Source organism: Pseudoliparis swirei, chromosome 13 (assembly GCF_029220125.1).
Source record: "Pseudoliparis swirei isolate HS2019 ecotype Mariana Trench chromosome 13, NWPU_hadal_v1, whole genome shotgun sequence".
NCBI classification, from domain to species: domain Eukaryota; kingdom Metazoa; phylum Chordata; class Actinopteri; order Perciformes; family Liparidae; genus Pseudoliparis; species Pseudoliparis swirei.
In genome coordinates, this window is record NC_079400.1 from 12,585,110 (window position 1) to 12,605,989 (window position 20,880).

General features: G+C 45.6%; 2 protein-coding genes and 1 long non-coding RNA gene across 6 annotated transcripts in view; 2 read left to right on the plus strand and 1 right to left on the minus strand.

The window, feature by feature from the left end:
• The window catches only part of ca10a (carbonic anhydrase Xa), a 209,728-nt gene that overhangs the window by 153,980 nt on the left and 34,868 nt on the right, over positions 1-20,880 (minus strand). The window lies entirely within an intron of this gene.
• On the plus strand, positions 600-2,134 carry LOC130203173 (uncharacterized). 2 transcript variants are annotated; one of them, XR_008833452.1, is made up of 3 exons: positions 600-1,514; positions 1,784-1,858; positions 1,977-2,134. XR_008833452.1 is itself a non-coding variant. In XM_056429098.1 (2 exons), exons 1-2 carry the CDS (start codon positions 718-720, stop codon positions 1,854-1,856), a joined length of 870 nt encoding a protein of 289 aa, XP_056285073.1. In that variant the 5' UTR covers positions 600-717; the 3' UTR covers positions 1,857-2,134. The 2 variants fall into 2 exon arrangements, 1 of the variants encoding a protein (XP_056285073.1); XM_056429098.1 differs by having other exon boundaries at positions 1,784-2,134.
• LOC130203175 (uncharacterized) overlaps positions 6,916-20,880 on the plus strand; it is a 41,937-nt gene continuing 27,972 nt past the window's right edge. Inside the window, exon 1 of the long non-coding RNA XR_008833455.1 lies at positions 6,916-7,422. This is a non-coding gene — a long non-coding RNA (uncharacterized LOC130203175). The remainder of the gene's footprint in view (positions 7,423-20,880) is intronic.

Below are 20,880 nucleotides of genomic sequence, written 5' to 3' on the forward strand. Positions count from 1 at the left end.
TCAAGAAAAAAAGTACAGACACTGTTGAACAAGAAATATAAAGAAAACATATGTGAACTTAAGGCTAAACTCTCTGACGTCGAAGTTGTGTGCACAACAGCAGATTGCTGGTCAGCTGTGAATAAATCATTCATGGGCATCACTATCCACTGGTTAAACAAATATGATGTTTCTGAGAGACACTCTGCAGTACTGGCATGCCGGCGGATTAAAGGAGCACATACACATGATGTATTGGCAAAAGTATTGTCAGATGTCAACAAAGAATTTAAAATACACAACAAGGTTGTGTGTACAGTAACAGACAATGCTGCAAATTTTGTCAAGGCGTTCAACTGTTTTGGGATGGATGTTGTTCATGACACTGAAGAGCCAGAGACTGTTGGAAGTGAAGATAGTGAACCAGAGTCAGCTGCTGCTGCTGCCAGTGAGAGCTCAGACGAAGATGACCAGATGGAGCCTGAGCCTCTCTCAGATCTGAATCATCCTTCTCTCCCCTCACAGAAGGTGCATGGCTCACACCCTGAATCTAGTGGCCAAAGATACCGAAAAGGTAACTGAAAACGCTACAAAGCAATGTCAAGGGCTGTTTTGAAAGCATCTGCTCTGTGGAACAGGGTTAAGCGGAGTCCAAAGGCTTCTGATACTGTGGAGGAAAAGATTGGGATTGGCTTTGTTGTGCCAAATGACACAAGATGGAACTCTGTATTTCTGGCCATGGAGCGACTGTCTCGCATTGCAACATTAACTACGAAGGCAGAAATGAATGTGGCTGTCACCTCTGCAAATGATGCAACTCCCCTACATGAAGAGCTGATCCTGCACACTGTGAGTGATGAGTTTGGCTTTCGTCGATTCTCACCAGATGAAGTCAACTTCATACACAATTTTGTAGATGTGATGAGGCCTTTGGCACTCGCACTGAACATCCTCCAAGCAGAGAAGAACATCTATCTTGGGTACCTGGCTCCAACCATTGTACAACTGCAATGTCATATGAATGACCTGTTGGATGAGAGCATGAAACCCACTGCTGCAGAAGGTCTCATTACATGCCGTCCCCTTATAAAGAGCATCTTGCAGTCACTGAGCACAAGGCTGGCAGGTCTTCTCGAGAAGAGGGAGCACATACTGTCTGCTATGCTGATGCCAAGATTCAAGGGAGACTGGGTCCAAGATGAGGAGAAAAGGATACAGTACAGATTGATGCTGAAACGAGAATTTCAAAGCTTCCACTCTGATGACTCCGATGCAAGAGACTCAGGTCAATCCCCATCCAGTGGTGAAAGTGACAAGAAAGATCCTGCAGTTTCATTCTTTAAGTTTAACAAACACGCTCTGCAGGTTTCTCGGAAAACTGAAGTGGACACTTATTTGGATGCCCCAACCACAGATGGGTTGGACGAATACATGACATTTCCAAAACTGAAAAGGCTGTTCCTAAAATACAACACTGCACTGCCCTCAAGTGCACCAGTAGAGCGGCTCTTCAGCATCGGTGGTCAAATATTCAGGTAGGGATGAACTGTGATTATATTCCATAATTACTATGCTTTAGTAATAATAATAACAGTAAATATCCATCCTCAGTCAGTCATTGTTCTGTCTTGGTGATATCATTCTAAAGCTTATGCAGCAAATAGTAATTGTGGTTTTCAATATAAAATGTCAGCCAAATTATTGTAGTGATTGCATCAGTACACAATTCCTTTAATACATATTACTGTTACTATTTTTGCCACAATAATGATGATGTTAAAAATTCTTATTTAATCTCATTCAGACCCAGGAGAAACCGGCTGGGAGATGCAAACTTTGAGAGGCAGCTGATCTTGAATGCTAACAAAAAGATTTGAAGGTATTTGTTGTGACCTGTTTTTTGGGCTATAGAAGTACAATGTATTGCCAATGGAGATGTGTATATGGATGTGCAGAGGCTAGCTGCATACAAATAACAGCCTTTCTTGTTTTTGCAGGAAGAAAGAAACCGCAGATCCACCATTGCTTTCTTTAGGTCACTTTTCAGTATAACTGAAATGGAATTTGGAAAATGATTTGAAATGAAAAAACATTTGCATCTTAAAGGACTATAGTCTTGTTTTTGTTTTCATAATAAAGACCATTCAAGCAGCAAGTTTTTCCTCACGTTTTTGAGAATATACAGTAGGGCTGAAAGCTGCAGGTGCCATTAATGTGGACTGAATGGGTGGCAACAAAGCGTTAGGGAAATGACAGTATTTTGAGGGCTGTCGCTTCAATGCTAATATAAACCCTGGTTAGATAAGGATTCAAAATTGGATACGAATATGAATCTGACACATAGTTTCAATGTTAAAACTGATAAACAATAATTGCTGTCTGTGGTTCTCTACGGCCGTGGCGGCAATAATGTGGACAAATAATAGCTCCCAGCAAAATGTTAAAAAAAAGAACTAAAAAGAACTAAATAGTTCATTTTTGAAACCATGAACTTTAGTTCATATTTTTGAAATATGAACTATGAACTGAACTAGTTCATTTTAAAATGTGTGAACTGAACTTTGAACTAGTTCATTTTCTACGTGAACTTTCCCAACACTGTCTATCGGTGGATGTCTATCGGTGGATGTCTGTCGGTGGATGTCTATCGGTGGATGTCTGTCGGTGGATGTCTATCTGTGGATGTCTGTCGGTGGCTGTCTGTCGGTGGATGTCTATCGGTGGATGTCTGTCGGTGGATGTCTATCTGTGGATGTCTGTCGGTGGATGTCTATCGGTGGATGTCTATCTGTGGATGTCTATCGGTGGATATCTATCGGTGGATGTCTGTCGGTGGATGTCTATCGGTGGATGTCTGTCGGTGGATGTCTGTCGGTGGATGTCTGTCGGTGGATGTCTATCGGTGGATGTCTGTCGGTGGATGTCTATCGGTGGATGTCTATCGGTGGATGTCTATCGAGCAATCAATGTTTTTGGGTGCCCCACTTCAAAGAGATATCAGGGGCCCTCATCTCTGTTGATTATTCTGCCTCTTTCTCTCTCTCTCTCTCTGGCTGTCTCCCCCATGCACCAGATTGAGTGGATTAGATGAGAGTCCTCTGATTTCCAGCATGACCCTGACATGACCATCCTGAAACTGCAACAGGCCCCCTCGCTCTGGGGTACCTTCCCCTCACCCGGAGTGAGGAGGCGCTGCCCGGTTCACCGGAGTTACGTCCATTTCCGGGGCCCGAGAATTTGAGTGTTGTAAAAGCGCTGCAGTTTGTTTGAGTACATATTCATGGTGTCGCCGATCAATCGTTATTGATTTGCTTGTTTATATAAAGCCCTTAACCCTTGTGTTGCCTTCGGGTCAATTTGACCTGATTCAATGTTTCACCCTCCTGTTACCTTTATATTTACTAACATATTTTACCCTTGAGGTCAATATGACCCCAGCTATTAAAATCTCCAGAAAATTATTAGAATTAATATTGTTTTCCAAGTTTAAGTGTGAGGTACTTTATGTTTGTTTGTTGACTCCCGAAAGAACACCGACATTAAACATTGAATCGGATCAAATTGACCCGAAGGCGACAGGAGGGTTAAATATTGAATCGGGTCAAAATGACCCGAAGGCAACACAAGGGTTAACCTATAGATTCTGCCGTGACATTCTGATCCGATCCCAACGAGAATACGTCTCCGCAATTATCAGGTTGGATGATGACACAACGGTTCAGATGCATTTTTATTTTCCTACGGCACGAAATGTAAGACATCTTAAATCGTGTTCCCCATCCAGATGTTCTTTGACAGAGCTTATAGTTAGGGCTGAATCAGGTTTGCCCTGGTCCAGCCCCTTGATATGCTGCTATAGGCTAGCTAGCTGCTTAGATTTTATTAGGATGCACTGAGTACCTATCTCTTCTTTTCTCTGAATTTTTTCATTCACATCTCACGTTACTGCTGTTACTATCTCTTCTCCTTCCTTTTGACTTTTCTCATTGGGGGTTACGGACCCCCTATGAATGAGGCAATCTATCTCTATCTGCCTGATGGATCGTCTGGGGGCGTCAAATTCCTGCTCTGTGCCACTGTCCTGTTGAGACTCCCCCACTCCCTCCTCCCCACTCCCATCCTGCGCCATCTGCCTGATGGATCGTGGATCGTGGAATATGAATATGCCAATATTGAACTATCTACACTTCATCTGTCCATTCATTGTCTAAATCTGTCCTAAACTCTACTTTACACATCTTAGGTACATTCTCTCCTAGGAGCCTCCCTCCAGGTTTCCTCCTCCTCCTCTTGCCTTTTCTTTTTCCCCCCCTTTTTTTTTTGGGGGGTTTTCCTGGTTGATTGATGTGGTTTGGGGTGCTGTGTGTACAGTCTGTAATATTAGTAATAAAATGATTTGTATTTGTGAAAATTATACAAATAATCATGTGTATATCCATAGGATCCACTCATGTGTTTTCTTTGCCGCTTATGGCACAACCCCGCTGCCCACGGCAAACGTGCTCACATTGGATGACTTGTTTGTTGGTTCGGTATAAGGTTACGTTACGTTGGTTATTGTGGTGAAAATAAATGACCGCAAGTCGACAATGACTTGTTTTGTTACCTATGCATATGTACTAACCTAAGGCCATGTTGTCTAAGTAACAAAAAATCATATTTTACTAAATAAACAGCAAAATAACCAATTCCTGGAATAAAAAAGAAATGAAAAGACTATATTATTCTTTAATCAGAAACATGGATGTGTGTTTGCAGAAGTCCTGCAGTGAGACGAGCACGGCAGCCTATTTAGTATTTTTTGGCACCAGCAGCTGTTAACAGCGACACAAGACGGGAAAAGACATCGAGGGAGAAGGTCGAAGTGAACGACTGAGTGAGAACAAAAGAAAAAGGAATCGCACTCGGGGGGTGAAGCATGGCAGCAAGGCAAACAAGACTGGGACGCGCTGGAAGTAAACCCGACAACGGAGGTAAACAACGGCATACTGAACCAATCCAAACAGGGGGGGGGGGGGGGGGGCTGCGGAGGCTCGCCAATGGCGTCCACTACACTGCAGACTACCCAGCTACTTCATGTCTCGCCCTCCTCCACCATATGTCCTCACGAGAAACGCACACATGTGTGTGAAATTGTGCGGGCGTACTCGGGATGCATTTACATCCACACGGGCCGCAGTGTTAATTACATCCCCCCCCCCCCCCCCCCACACACACACACAAACACACTCCCCAAAACAGGACGCACAGAAATGACTCATCAGCCGACAGATGGTTGCTGAGCAGTCACAGCGGAGCAGGGGGGGGGGGGGGGAGATTATGTGAATCATATGTATTTATGACGGGACGCTTGTATCTACAAACACACATGTCTTTAATAACTTCACCCCGTAATCTCTTAATGCTCCATACACCCGACAGGAAGCAGGATACGCTTCTCATGTCATTTCCCCTAACCGCCACCGCCGCAGATATTATTAACCGTGTGACTAAGCGGACGCTTCGGAGCCTGGGTGACGCCATGAATTCCATCGCAAGGGAAGTTGTTTGTGCGCTGTTGATCGTGGGACGACGATCACCGGTGGTCAGATGGAGGTGAAGAGGAAGCTGGACAAGGGGGGGGGGGGGGGGGTCCTTGTCACTTTCAATGCATTTTGTTTTATCACTTAAAAATAACCAAGCAAACCAAGTGAAACTAGCTTTAGACTCTCTGTGGCGTGACTCCGGAGGACGGAGGGATGGACGAATGTTTTGCCTCCTTCAGTTCCTCTGACTCTGGTACTGACCTTTTGATCTGAAGATGGTTTTCTAAAAGGTGTCGTGTCCCGGGGCAGAGGGTGATATAAGAGGAGGAGCTTGCGCCTCTCAATTTGCTTCAGTTCCAATCATCAATCCTTTCGTTGAACCCCCAATCCCACGACTACACAGACGGATCGCATTGGGTCCTCCCCCCCCCGTGACTCTGTGATTTGTTTGCAAACTCCGGTCACACCAGGTCAATTTTTCTGCTCCTCCCCCCCACCCCCCCACCCATCAGGGAGCTTCGCCGCAGAACATAAAAATACCAGCTGGATTTACATCAAGCCGACCCAACGGGGTGTAAATCCATACCCCTGGTGTTTGGACATGCGACCCCTTAACCCTCAGAGGGGAAGAAGTGTGTGTGTGTGTGTGTGTAGGGGGGGGGATAATGAAGCGGGTATTAACCTTTCGCCGAGGAGCAGCACCCCGTGGGTTAAAAGACCCTGAGACGGTGGGTGGGCTTTGAGAATCTGGGAAGAGAGTTAAATAATGAGACGCTGCAAATGTTCTGAGCCCGCGGGAAATATCTTGACTGGTCCCGAAAATCATCGCCTTGCCATCTTCCACACGCTGTCGCTGCATTTATTCACTCCTATATTAAACTGGAAATGTTCTTTTTTTTTTCTTTTTCTCGACAACTCCGGATTATGTTTTTTTGATTTATGAGGCTGTCACTTGTTTAAAATAACAGAGACGGGAAACTCGGGAGCGGAGGCAACAACAGGGGACGTGTTGTCTTGTTAGAGGGACTTTCTTTTAGTTTTTTTCAGAGTTTGAGTTGGTTCGCAACTAAAATTAGATTCCCGAACACAGTGACAAGTGTGGTAAATGAAACGCGTTCAGGGAGAGGCTTCTGGGATTGTCATTTCATAGCTTTTTATTGGTCCACGGTGAAGGGAATGAAGGTTTTCCTTTGGTGCTCAAAGCAATGACAATTCCTCCGTTACTCTTGGAAGTCCACCAGCATTGGAGAAGATCATAAACCTGTGTTTAAAATGTTCACTGAGCTGTTAAAACGGGTGAATAGAAGGGTCATTTTCAAACACTGGCTCTAGCGAGAGCCTTTTATTTGCGTGAGCCGAAAGCCACCGTTGCTGCCGCCAAATCCTACACACTGTCCCTTTAAGAGACGCTATTATAGGTGAATGCCTGGATAAGCCTTTAATATTAGAAGGCTTGAAACACCTCCATCATATTGAATTATTTTCTGGCGGATTATCTCACGTCATTATCCCTTCCTGATTGATCACCGTCTGAACACAAGCCTTCATAATCTCTAGCGAGAGCCTTTCCGTGGTTCTACCGACGCGCTGGTGTACCGCCGTGGAACCAGCAGTCTCCTAAAGTATAGGGTCATTGGAGATGGTGTTGAGTTGGTGTTTACCGCCAGACACTGCCAAATCCTACATACTGCCCCTTTAAGAGAAGCAACAATAGATGAATACCTGAATAAACCCTTTAATATTGGAAGGTTTGAAACACCTCCATCAAATAGTATTAAGAATCTTTTCTGTTCTGGCGGATGATGTCATGTCATTATTCCTTCCTGACTGAACACCGATGCTACCATCTGAACACATCCTTCATAATCCAACACGGCTTCGGAGATGCTGGGGACCGACTACTTCCTGTCTGACCACAGTGAGTTTGACAGGCGAGTCATTTCCCGTGAAAGCCGCGTTCCGTGATCGATCGATTTGGATCGGTACGATCGCCCGCTTGTAGATAATATCATAACTCCATGCGGCCTCACATGGCCATTGATTCGCCCTCGCTTATTGCGATGTAGGCGGCTTGCTGACTTTAGAAGTTTAATAGCGAAGCGTATGAGAGATGGTGTGTGAACTTTGCAGTGAAGGCTGCGCTGAAGCTAAAAAGAGTAATCCGTCTTGCCGTGCATGAAAAACACCATTAATTCTGTTCAAGTCGACGCGTTATAAATGTGTTGCTTTTGCAAAACCGGCGAGTCAACAAGTTTTTTTGAGGTTATAAATCGCAGAGTGTGTCTGTTTTTATGACCTTTTGAGAGAAAACACTGAAATCAACCTGGTGAAATATCTCTCACCGGGATGGGGCGTAGACGAGACCCCCGGTAAACGCTCCCAAATTGAAAATTATTCCCGAGGTTGAATTGATTTTCTGTGTCTCGTTCAGTTGATGTCATTGCTCAATCAGACAGAGACGGCGTGGGGGGGGAGGATATTGAGTAAAAGGCCGCCGCACTTCATCACTGTACACACCTCTTCACACACACACACACACACACACACACACACACACTGTCATCACCATCTTTACTGCCATCCTGAGGAGATTGAGCAAAATGTCATTCCATGTATGGAAGGAAAAAAAGATGAAATCACTGCCGGTCACGAAAAGAAAAAAGAAAAGCCAAAGATGAGGGCAAATTAATAGTTATGTATGTCCTTATCTGCCTATTTCACTTCCCCCTCTGTGAGCTCCATGTGGCTCATTCCTCTTTGTGTCCTTGCTTCAGATCTGTGGGGCAGATTTGGTTATGGGGGGGCTTCTGAGGCCCTCCTTCCTCGTTACAGTGCAGTCCGGTGAGGAGTCCACAGGCATCAGGGTAGAACTGCGGCAGAGTCCCGCTGAGGATCTTTTGTTTAAACAGTGTCGCGCTGTGTTACCCAACTTAATGGAGACTCCACCCCCCGGCACAGCTCGTGTATTTAAATGGGTGTTATCTGCGCCTCAATGACGGGCATGGGAGGGGGGGGGGGGGGTGAGACTCGAAATTGGGAGAAATCTGACCTCTGAATGTGGGTGAAGAGCACAACTCATTTACTCGGCTGTTGGTTCAGGCAAATGATGTGTTAGGATGAGAAAGGGCGCTTGTGTGGGTCCAAGAGAAAGCTGGCAAACAGTGGAAAGGAGAAGAGGTAAATATGATTATGAAAGCAATAGAGTGCTGCAGGGATGACGTCTTTATCGTAGGACAGTCCAGAAGTTAGGCTCACACTGGTGGCTCCGTCGACTGAATGCCCGATGGGACTTTTTTGGGGGGGGATTAATGCAGAAATAAGCTTTAGTTTATGATACAGCAAAAAACAACCAGCACGTGAACTACCGGCTAACGTTAGGCTAATAATGGAACTTATGAGTTCACGAAGCTAAATGGGTTCATGAGTGGTTGTGGAGTCGTTGCATTGAGGCACTTTTTAGCAACCACCTTTTCTAAGACAGATAGACACTTAAAAATGTACCAATGCACTTAATGTAGTAAAACAAAACCTTAACATTTCTTAATAAGCTTGTGATAACCACAGACATTTGACCAAAATCCCATTGAAGGCCAGTACAGACATTTCTCTTCAAGGTTCTAGGACTCTTTCAGCCCTCGACGGTTTGCAGGAACTCTTGGAAATGCTGATTTGTAAATTGGCCGAGGACCAGTTACAACGGGATGTTTTTAAAAGGGAAGATATGTGATTAATTATGTCAATACTTCCTTTATCTTTTATGCATGATACAATCATCCTGCAGGGGGATGGAAAAGGTGGATGGCGCTAAGGGGGAATTGGCAGGAAGGGAACCACAATGACGTCTTTTCACTACATATTCATGAATGTGCCACATCTAATAAAAAATAGTATTATATTATATATATAGTATATACAATATATATATAATATGGTTGAAGAGGAACCAGTTTAGAGGTTATACAGACAATACTTTTGAACTTCTGTACATTTCAGTACAATGAATGTCTTTGTCTGTCTGTATGTTGGCGACCGCAACAGGCCAATTAAAAATATACGTAGTTACCAATGAAGTTTTTTTTTGTCAATCAGCTGCTCCCAAGCTTAAATAATTAACTTTCAATTTCAACTTTTTAACTAACAATGCGTAAGAAGTCCTAAAAGTGCTCAGCGAGAATGGAAAGTGTGAACTTCTGCAGTAACATAACAACTGAAAATAGTGTAATATGGCAAAAAAGGTCCAGAAACAAGTGGACCTCGAGTTGCGATTGCCTCACTTCAAATATTATCAGCCAATTTAATGCGCCTCATCAGCGGTTTTCAGCCTCAAATATGTGGGTCTGAAGGGGCCAGCTCGTAGGTTCAGAAGTCCACGATCATCTATTCTCAGTTGATCACTGACACCAAGACAAGAAAAGGATGTCGGTGTTTACCGCATGGTTAAATCTGACACTTTAACTCTTTAACAACCTGAGGTTTGGGCTTTCTGTGTTTCCAAAGCATTAGAATGACAGTGATGGCAACCCAGAACGGATACTTAATGGGATAATATGGGAGACTGTGCTTCAGTGGTCGAGCGGGGTCGTCCTTCAATCTAAGGATCGGAAGTTCGATCCCCGGCTTGGCTAGTCCATGCAGATGACCTTGGGCAACACACCAATTAACCCCAATTTACCCCTCAGGCTGTTCATATGGTCTATGAATGTTAGTTACTCCTGATGAGCAGGTGCAACCTCGGCATGGTAGCCCCTCCCATGAGTGTATGAATGGGAGTGAATGGGTGAATGATAACATGTAGTGTAAAAGAGCTTTTAGTGAATGTTCACCGTGTAACATGATCAGAAATCGGTGACTAAAAAAGCAGAAATAATGTCCTGATCGTATATATTTCACTAAATATTGGCAGATGACGATTGTCATTCAAACTTTATTTCACACATGGTTGAACTGTGTACTTAAGGCGGAGGTCACGGATTGATAGTGGTCCGTTACACCGCTATGGGCAACTCAGACACCCCCAAAAGATCATTATTGCTAAATACAAATATCAATACAGGTAAGAAGAATATGTACTGTCCCTTTAAATCCTGTTAAACAACAGCTATGTGTAACCCGAGCCTGTGCTTTTCTTTTTTGACCCGCGACTCTTCACGGCTACGCTCATCGTCTCTCCGAGACAGTAAAGCAGTTATTTCCTAAAGCTTCCTGTGCGTTTTTTTTTAATGACCGCCATTGATCCGTCTGCATTTGAAGCCGTCAGTGTCTGCCGGAGCACTCTGCGAGAATGTCTTCGGACACCCTCTTTAGCTCCGCCGGCCTCCCCCCCCTCCCCTCACGCTCGCTATGCACGCCGCGCTTCTGCCTCTGTCAGCGGAAAGAAAGAAAAGACGGCGAGGACGCACACACGGCAAGCGAGGACGCGACGTGTAATCTGTACACATCCTCCGAGCTTTCGCTCTTCCTCTCGACTTCGCCGGAAGCCAAACTTTTGATTGACAGAGAGTCGCTCCACGCCGATCTTTTCGATTCACCCGCCTTCAGCTGCGCGGCCTGTTTTTTGGTTATTGTATAAAAAAAGAGAAAAAAGAAACCAAACCAAAGTCGGAAAAAATGATATCGAGGTGAATCTTAAAGCACCTCGTGGCTTGTGGGAGCATTCGTCTTCCCTCCGGGAGGCGCATGCAGGTGGAAAACACCGTTTACCGAGGACTGGAGCAACGTGCAGTACAGGAACACAGCTGCTGTGCTGAAGAGGCGGAACACGCCAACAGAGGGGCGACATACTTCCCTTACAGATAATAACCAGATGCATCGAGTATTCTCCCCGTGTAATCTCCTTTGTCCCGCACACAGGCTCAGACGGCGGCAGATTTATTTGACTTATATCGCAATTTGTAATCCCCTCCGTACACAGTGTCGGTATCAATAAAAAGGAAAATGCTATTAGGCATAGATGCCCCCGTGGTCAGGTATAAAAGCAGGCCATCAGCAGATTCTCTCCCCTCCCCCACCCCCATAAGATATTGTCTTGAGGATATTATTATTATATCACACGGCTTCGACTCACACGACCTGAGTCGGACTGACAAATGCTCGCAGATTATAGGAGAAGGTACGAGTCGTTGGAGGAGGTTATTTCATACGCACCTTCTGATTACATAATCTCCTCCACATGTCCAGGGTTCTAAAGGTCAAGTGTGTGCCATGTAATGTACTTGATTATCACAAAATGACACCGTGCTCAATGTGGATCACTGAGAGTCTGATAAGAGATTTGCTTTCACACAATGGGGACAAACCGCTCACACACACAACTCGTCAAATACCGACTGACTGTGTACAGGAAGTGGACGTAGTCGTCGTGACGTCACCCGTTAGTTTGTGGACTGTGGTTTTTTGAAGCCTCGAGTTCAGCGTTTTGACCGTCGCCATTTTGGTTTCTTGCAACTAGTGAACGGAAGTGACCGTATTTTTCTCACTTCCAGACAATCTGTCTTCTTTTTGCAAACAGGAACCCATAGTCTAGTTTTTTTAATCGGCCACTAAACAAGGGTCCGCAATTACGCTAACGTGACTCTGAGTCAGGGCAGAGGGGGAGGGAGTGAATGACAAAGCTCCGTTGATTTTTGGCTCCCTACTCTGCCTGATTGGTCGAGTCATGATTCAGTAAGTTCAGGGAGGAATAAAACACATTACCCTCCCCCGTCACAGCCCCTGGACATCGACCCATCCGTGCCGAACATGTCAGCATTCACTTTCGTAAGTCAAGCCGATCTTGAAATTGAACTGGTTGACAGAGCTGATAAAGAGTTATGGGGGGTGTCCGAGTTCAAAAGCCTGACAGCCGATCAGAAGTTTATTCTCGCCCGGGAACACAAATGGAGCGATGTAGAAAACCTCCCCGAACCCGAAAAACGTGTGTTTGAAACGTGGAATGCAATTTCCGAAAACTTATCAGGACATGAAGAAGTATGCATTTGGAATCCATCTTTGGATCCATAATACTTATGCGAGCAAATTTTCTCAAACATGAACTATATGTAAAATCTAAAGATGAAAGCCTGTAATCCTGTGTAAAGATGAGTCACGCCCTACAGCCCAAGCTCAGCGGTGATGTTCAGAAACAGAAATCACATTTCACAGGAGAGAACACTATCATTTAATAGCCTATTATTTTGCATCATGAACAAGTGTGCGGCTCCAAATTAATTTTTGTGCTGTGGGAGGGGCTAAAAGGGCTCTTTTGATACAAAAGGTTGCCGACCCCGGACCTCGTTGAATATGCATTTCGAAGTATCGGAAAAAATGCCATGACAAGTTTTTATTGAGTTCTGATGTTGAACCAGCAAAGAACTGGGCCAATACGAGCCGACATGAAAGAACAATTAGGATGTTCTACTTCTCCTGCTTACTGGCGGATTAGAGACATGCGTAGCGCCAACTTCTGCACAAATTAAGCCGTAACAACACACAGTTGATAAAAAACGTGCCCAACTTTCCAAAAGTCCACTTAAAGTTCACTTTGCAAACAAATATAAAAACACTTAAGGTGAACCTGAAGGGGAGAAAAAGCTGAACGGAAAAAAATATCCGCTAGCTCTTAATTAGTGGAACGAAAATGAGCTGGTATCTGGAATCTAAGAGGAGAAAATAGAACATCGAGGAACCGCCGAAAAAATAGAGGCCAAAAAAGAGATCAGAGAAATGGGGGCAGATTGAAAAGCAAAAGGAATGGACAGAGTAACCCAGATGGCCTCTTCCGACCGGCCACGTCGAGTTATCAGCGCAGATCAAAGGAAGTTCTGCTCGTGTGCGTTGGAGGCTGGCAGTGCTCGCGGTGGCCGGGGGATTGATGGACCTATTGGCGACCTGTGGAATTACAGGATTTAAGAAAAAGGACTTGATGAAAGAGGTTTGCACCAATCAGCGTAGGGTGATACCACAGGGAATATTTCTTTATTTTCAATGTCTTTCTTCGCCTGGCCCTTTAAGAAAATCCCCCGACCCCTTCTTCCAACCTTCAAACTCTATTTATCCTCCTCACTCTCACTTGGTCCAACCGGGACCGGACTTCTCTCCTCATATAACCTCCCCCTGACCCTCGAGCATCTCCCCCGTCTGCTCGTCTCCTTTCTGTCATCTCCCCTCTCCAGTCATTTCTTCTTCTCTCGTTTCCTTTAGTGTCTCCTCTTGCTCCCCCTTCACTTACATCCTTGGCTTGTGACTCCTGGTTGGTCCCTCTCATCTTTTCTCTCCCCTGCACTCGTCTTCTTACCCTTCATCTGTCCATCTTCTCCTCCCACTTCTTGCCTTCCATTTGTACCGTTTCCTTTCCTTGTCTCCTCTCCCTGCTGTCAGTCAGTGCAGGGTAAATCCAGGTCCATCCTGTCTGAGACCCATCCTTTACACTGTCACTTAATATCCACAGCTGTCACTGTGTGTACACAAGTGTGTGTCTTTGTGTGTATGAGTTGGTTTTGTTCAACCAGATGGAGTCGGGGTGTGTGTGTGTGTGTTTGTGTGTGTAGGACTTTCCAAAAATCACATTCAAAATTGACAGTGTTTTACCCAGGATGTAACAGTCTCTCCAATTATTATTATTATTTTGTCCATTTATTTTGTGAAGATCACATCTGGATAAAAGAATAGGAAAAGGGTGGGAATTCATACATATGCACTATATATATTAATATATACAGTATATATATATGTGTGTATATATATACACACATAATGTATATATATATACACACACACATGTATATATAGACACACATAGGAGTGTGTATATATAAATTTATACAAATCTCTCTCTATATATATATAGGAGTTTGTATATATATATATATATATACATATATATATACACACACACATAGGAGTGTGTATATATGTTTATTTATTTATAAAAATCTCTCTTTCTATATATATATATATATAGACATGTGTATATATATATATTTATTAATAAAAATCTATTTCTATATATAAATATATATACACACACATAGGAGTGCGTACTGCCTCCACGTGGCTATTTGATACTAAAAGATATTCATATATATTTGACACTAAAAGAGATGCATGCTGGGGGTGCGCCTCCTTGCCTAGCAGCCCCAGAGCTCCCGGGCCTCTCCGACTACGAGCACGGTGTGTTTGATGCTTCTGGTTCTCGACTCTCTTTGAGTGTGAACATGCTGAATGTGACCTCCGTCATCCATCAGAAAACATGCAGGAGGAGGTGCAGCAGCACAGTGTTGTGCACCGACAGATATGCTAGAGAGGTTCAGGTCATTTATGTTCGCTTTCTCTCATTCCAGGCTTCCTGATTGTTTTCACCTGTCATCACACCTGTCTCCTATGCTCATCAGTGTCAGCCCCGCCCCTGATTGGTCCCACCTGTGTCTTGTTACCATGTGCTTAAATTCCCCTGTCTCCCAGTGTTCCTTGTCAGTTCGTCTGGTCTTTTGCCATGATCAGGTCGGGTTATGCTGTGCTCTTGAAAAGTTTTTGATCCCTCACTACGTGAGCGCTTTCATTTTGTTCACTGCAGAACCGGAAAATAAAGTACTTACAAATACTTTATCTCTGTCTCCCGGGTCGTGCAATTGGGTCCTACTTCCTAAGTGTCTGAGATCGTAACAGAACGAACTGACCACATTATGGACCCAGCCGACCCAAGAACGCTTCACGCCGCTCTGTCGGTACAGGGCGTGACGATTTTTCATCACGAGGAAAAACTGGACAAAGTCAGCCGGAAATACAAGAGCTGAGAGGACGCCAGGCCGGGGTTCAGGAGGAATTATCTACACAGATGCAACAACTGGTTGCCCAAATGAATAATTTTTTCACTCATCAACAGACTGCTCCTCCGGTGACGTCATCCACAGCTGAGAATTTGCCTGTCAATACTCCAGCTGACGACCCAGGTCAGGCTGTTTCCTCCCGTTACGGCTGGCTCTTCCGGAGAGATTTTCCGGAGACTCTTCGAATTGCAGAGCCTTTCTGGTACAGTGTGATCTGCATTTTCAACACAACCCAGCAGCTTTTTTATCTGAGCATGGTAAAGTGGCGTTTATTGTGTCACATTTAACGGAGACAGCTGCAGCCTGGGCTACTGCAGAATGGTCTAGAGACACCGAACTATGTTACTCATTGGCCGATTTCATAGAGACTATGAGGCGCACTTTGACCACTCATCGCCTGCTACGGAGGCCAGCAGAAGACTGTTTCAAATACGTCAGCTCAACCGTCAGGTGGTTGATTATGCCATCGAGTTTCGTACAGCAGCAGCGGACAGCGGATGGAATGTTCCGGCTCTTCGTGACGCCTTCATGACAGGACTTTCGGAACCGATAAAGGACCAGCTGGCTCCACTGGAGACACCCCGGGATCTGGAATCCCTCATCGCTGTGGCCATCCGGATCGATAACCGTCTTCGGGAAAGAGAGAGGGAGCGTCGACGCAACCGAGATGTTATTCCCAGCTTCCAGAATTCGCCTCGGAGGGTCGCGCCGCCAGCGGAGGATTTCCAGCTCATGTTACCGGACCATCAGAGGACTACACTTCCGAATGACTCCGGGGAACCCATGCAGCTTGGAAGAACCAGGCTTTCTCTGGAGGAGAGGCAGCGCCGTCTACGGGAGGGTTGCTGTTTCTACTGCGGCCAGCCGGGTCATCAACTCGCTTCATGCCCGGGAAAAGATCGTGCTCACCAGTCAGAAGGAGGGCGCTGGTGAGCAAGTTTCCCGCAGACTTCCCTCCTCGACCTGTTACTCAGGTAGACATTTGTATTAACAATCAGACCTTTGACCAGGGTGTGTTAATAGACTCAGGGGCTGACGAAAGCCTTATAGACTGGGGCCTAGTCAAACAGCTAAAAATAAAAACTGTCCCGCTATCTCATCCTGTTAGTGCCAGTGCCTTAGACGGCCGCTTGTTGTTCACAGTTACCCATTGCACTGAGCCCATACGGATTACTATAAATAAGGACCATACCGAGAGCATGCAATTTCATATTTTTGAGTCGACTCAGCACCCGATTATTTTGGGGTTTCCTTGGCTGAAGATCCACAATCCTCACATAGACTGGCCTTCAGGAAAGTTAAGGAATGGGGAGAGGATTGTAAGGGCAGGTGTAAACTTTCGCAACCTGTTAATGCACCAACAGACTCTAGTAGGATCATTATAGATCACCCTGACTATCCTGATCTACACAAGGTACCTTCCTGTTACCATGATTTAAAGAAGTGTTTAACAAGTCTAAAGCCTTGTCGCTACCTCCTCACCGAGATTTTGACTGTCCCATTGATCTCTTACCGGAGCCCCATTCCCAAGGGGAGACTTTACTCGATTTCGAGACCTGAGAGAACAGCAATGGATGAATACATCTCCTCTTCACTCAAATCAGGGATTATCCGCCCTTCATCGTCTCCAGCCGGAGCGGATTCTTTGTGGGAAAGAAAGACGGGTCTCTGAGACCTTGCATAGACTACAGTCCACTAAATGACATTACGGTGAAGAACCGCTATCCTCTGCCACTCATGTCATCTGCTTTTGAACTGCTTCAAACGGCCAAGATATTCACCAAGTTGGATTTAAGAAATGCATATCACTTGGTTAGAATAAGACAAGGGGATGAGTGGAAGACTGGATTCAACACTCAGAATGGTCACTATGAGTACTTGGTAATGCCTTTTGGACTGTGCAATGCACCGGCTGTTTTCAAGCTTTTGTGAATGAGGTTTTGGAATTCTTGAATATTTCAGTGTTTGTGTATTTGGATGACATACTGATTTTCTCCCCAGACGCTAAATCTCATGTTAACCATGTCCGCCAAGTTTTGCAGAAACTACTGGATAATCAGCTATATGTCAAGGCAGAGAAGTGCGAGTTCCACACAGAAGAGGTGTCTTTCTTAGGATACATAGTCTCACCTAATCATATCCAAATGGATCCTGCGAAAGTCAGTGCAGTATCCCAGTGGCCCACACCAGACTCCAGGAAAAAGGTTCAGCAGTTCCTAGGATTTGCTAACTTCTATAGGAAGTTTATTAGGAATTTCAGTTCTGTTGCGGCTCCTCTGCATGTTCTGACTTCTCCTAAGGTTCCCTTCAAGTGGACCCCCCAGGCGGATCTTGCTTTCAAACTTCTCAGAGATAGATTCACCTCAGCTCCCATACTCACCATTCCAGATCCCCAGCGCCAGTTTATGGTCGAGGTGGATGCTTCCAATGAGGGAATTGGAGGAGTACTGTCTCAACGTTCTGCAGAAGACAACAAGATGCATCCATGTGCTTACCTGTCGCGGAAGTTGACAACGGCAGAGCGGAATTATGACGTGGGAAACAAGGAATTGTTAGCTGTAAAAGCTGCCCTCGAGGAATGGAGACACTGGCTAGAGGGGGCAGAGCAACCGTTTTTAGTCTGGACAGATCACAAGAATCTAGAATATATAAGAAAGGCTAAGCGTCTCAACTCCCGTCAGGCCAGGTGGACACTTTTCTTTAGTAGATTCAACTTCACACTCTCTTTTCGTCCCGGTCTCAGAATCAAACCCCGATGCTTTGTCTCGTCTTTACGATCCCGAACCACTTGCGGTAGAGCCCAAGACCATCCTTCCACTTAACCGGGTGATCGGAGCCTTTTCCTGGCAAGTGGAGTCAGACGTTAAAGAGGCAAATGTCATGAATCCAGCGCCTAGCGAGTGTCCCAACAATCTGCTGTTTGTTCCTGAGGCTCTTCACTCCAAGGTCATCCACTGGGCTCACTCATCTGTGCTTTCGTGCCATCCGGGAGTAGCAAGAACAATGTTCAGGATTCAACAACGTTTCTGGTGGCCATCCATGAAGAAAAATGTGGCCGAGTATGTAGCGGCTTGTCCGGTGGGTGCGTGTAATAAGACCTCATCTCAAGTTAAGATGGGCTTGCTCCAGCCGCTGCCGATTCCCCATCGTCCTTGGTCACACATTTCGATGGATTTTGTGACAGGATTTCCCTCATCCAGAGGCAAGACTACGGTTCTAACAGTGGTTGATCGATTTTCAAAGATGGCTCACTTCATCCCATTGACCAAGCTTCCCTCTGCCAAAGTCACCGCAGAGGTCATGATGAATCACGTGTTCAGGATCCATGGATTCCCTAATGACATTGTTTCCGACAGGTGTCCACAATTCATTTCCGCCTTCTGGAAAGAGTTTTGTCGACTCATAGGTGCCACCGTCAGCCTGTCATCAGGATATCACCCTCAGTCAAATGGACAGTCGGAGCGTCTGAACCAAGAACTAGAGACTACGCTACGTTGTCTCGTCTCCCGGAACCAGACCACCTGGGTGACCACCTCACATGGGTCGAGGTTGCCCACAATACCCTTCCCACGGCGGCCACAGGTCTCTCTCCATTCCATTGTGTCAATGGTTTCCAGCCTCCACTTTTCCCTAACAACGAGGAAGAGGTGATGGTTCCATCGGCACATGCCATGATCAGACGTTGTCGCAGAGTTTGGGCTGGTGCTCGCCAGTCTCTTCTCCAGTTCAGCTCGGATGAAGGCTGTTGCGGACGTTCATCGCAGGGTCGCTCCCTCCTACAGTCCAGGCCAAAAGGTTTGGCTCTCTACCAAAGACTTACCACTCCATGTCGCCTCAAAGAAACTGGCTCCGAGATTTGTGGGTCCGTTTCCAGTGTCCAGAGTCATCAACCCGGCGTCGATCGCTTGCAACTCCCAGGACCTTGAGAGTGCACCCAACGTTTCACGTTAGTAAAATCAAGCGGTGTGTGAGAGCACACTTGTTCCCGCCTCAAGCCCCTCCACCGCCCCAGTTCTTTGAAGGGGTGACGTTTACAAGGTCCGTAAGCTACTGGAGGTCCGTAATAGGGGAGGGCAAGCAATTCCTGGTAGACTGGAAGGGTTACGGTCCTGAGGCTAGAAGCTGGATAGCTGCTTCATTTATCGAGACAAGACTCTTATCCACGACTTTTACAATCAGCCTGGGCCATCAGGAGTTGGCCCTAGAGGGGGGGGTACTGTTGTGCACCGACAGATATGCTAGAGAGGTTCAGGTCATTTATGTTCGCTTTCTCTCATTCCAGGCTTCCTGATTGTTTTCACCTGTCATCACACCTGTCTCCTATGCTCATCAGTGTCAGCCCGCCCTGATTGGTCCCACCTGTGTCTTGTTACCATGTGCTTAAATTCCCCTGTCTCCCAGTGTTCCTTGTCAGTTCGTCTGGTCTTTTGCCATGATCAGGTCGGGTTATGCTGTGCTCTTGAAAAGTTTTTGATCCCTCACTACGTGAGCGCTTTCATTTTTGTTCACTGCAGAACCGAAAAATAAAGTACTTACAAATACTTTATCTCTGTCTCCCGGGTCGTGCAATTGGGTCCTACTTCCTAAGTGTCTGAGATCGTAACACACAGTGACAGTAATAACTCCACCGACTCGGGTTATGGAGGCTTAAAATACACGTGTTCTCCTTTTCCTGCATTAAGACACTCCCTTTCCTTCTCTCCTCTCCCCATCTCCTGCTTTCCTTTCCTCTCCCCTCCTGTCTTGCTTTCCTTTCCCCACTCTGAGGCAAGAGTTATCATTATTGTCATCATGTCAGCATTATTTGTATTACTAAAATGTAACTTTATTCTTTTATTTTAGTGTCTTTTTTAACGGTGTTCTTGTCTCTGTTGATATTATCTATATCATTAAATATCATGGAGATATAAAAAAAGTCATGCTTCACCATGAAAAATTGTATTATTATTATGTATTACTACAGAGGAAAAAAAAGGAAACTTTGGCTTTCTCTTCCTTCTCACATTTATTAATGTCGTCTTCTTTTTGTGGAGACCCCAACACTGAACGACAAAGAGGGATACCAAATCGGACCCCCCACGCCACACCGTCTCATCTCCACCTCCAGTGTAGGGAGCTGCCTCGGGTGCACCCAAGCTGACCGTGTGTAATATTGGATATCCATGCAAATTGCGTGTACCCCCCCCCCCCCAGACCGGTGGTGTGTGTCCCTTTTTAATTGGTTTTCGATCAGTGATTGTCACTTGAAGAAGAGCTAGCTCCCCGTCCGTCGGATACAAAGTACCTGCGAATTAGCCTCCTCTATTGATTCAGAGAGAGGCTTAGCTGGAGTGTTCAATAAAAATAAAAAGAATTAAAGCTGCAAGCAGCGATGAACGGGTCCTCGTTCCTGCTTCGCACGTCGGGGGTGCCGGCCGGACGCCGCCCCCCTCGGCCGAGAACGCATGCACGGCGTTCGGGCGTTTGACCGTTTGTCACGCGACACTGATTTTTCTTTGCAAGTGGGTGGCGCTTTGACTCTGAGTGAAAAAAGGCTTGTTGATATCCTCAGGCCGTGAATTCTATGAAGCATG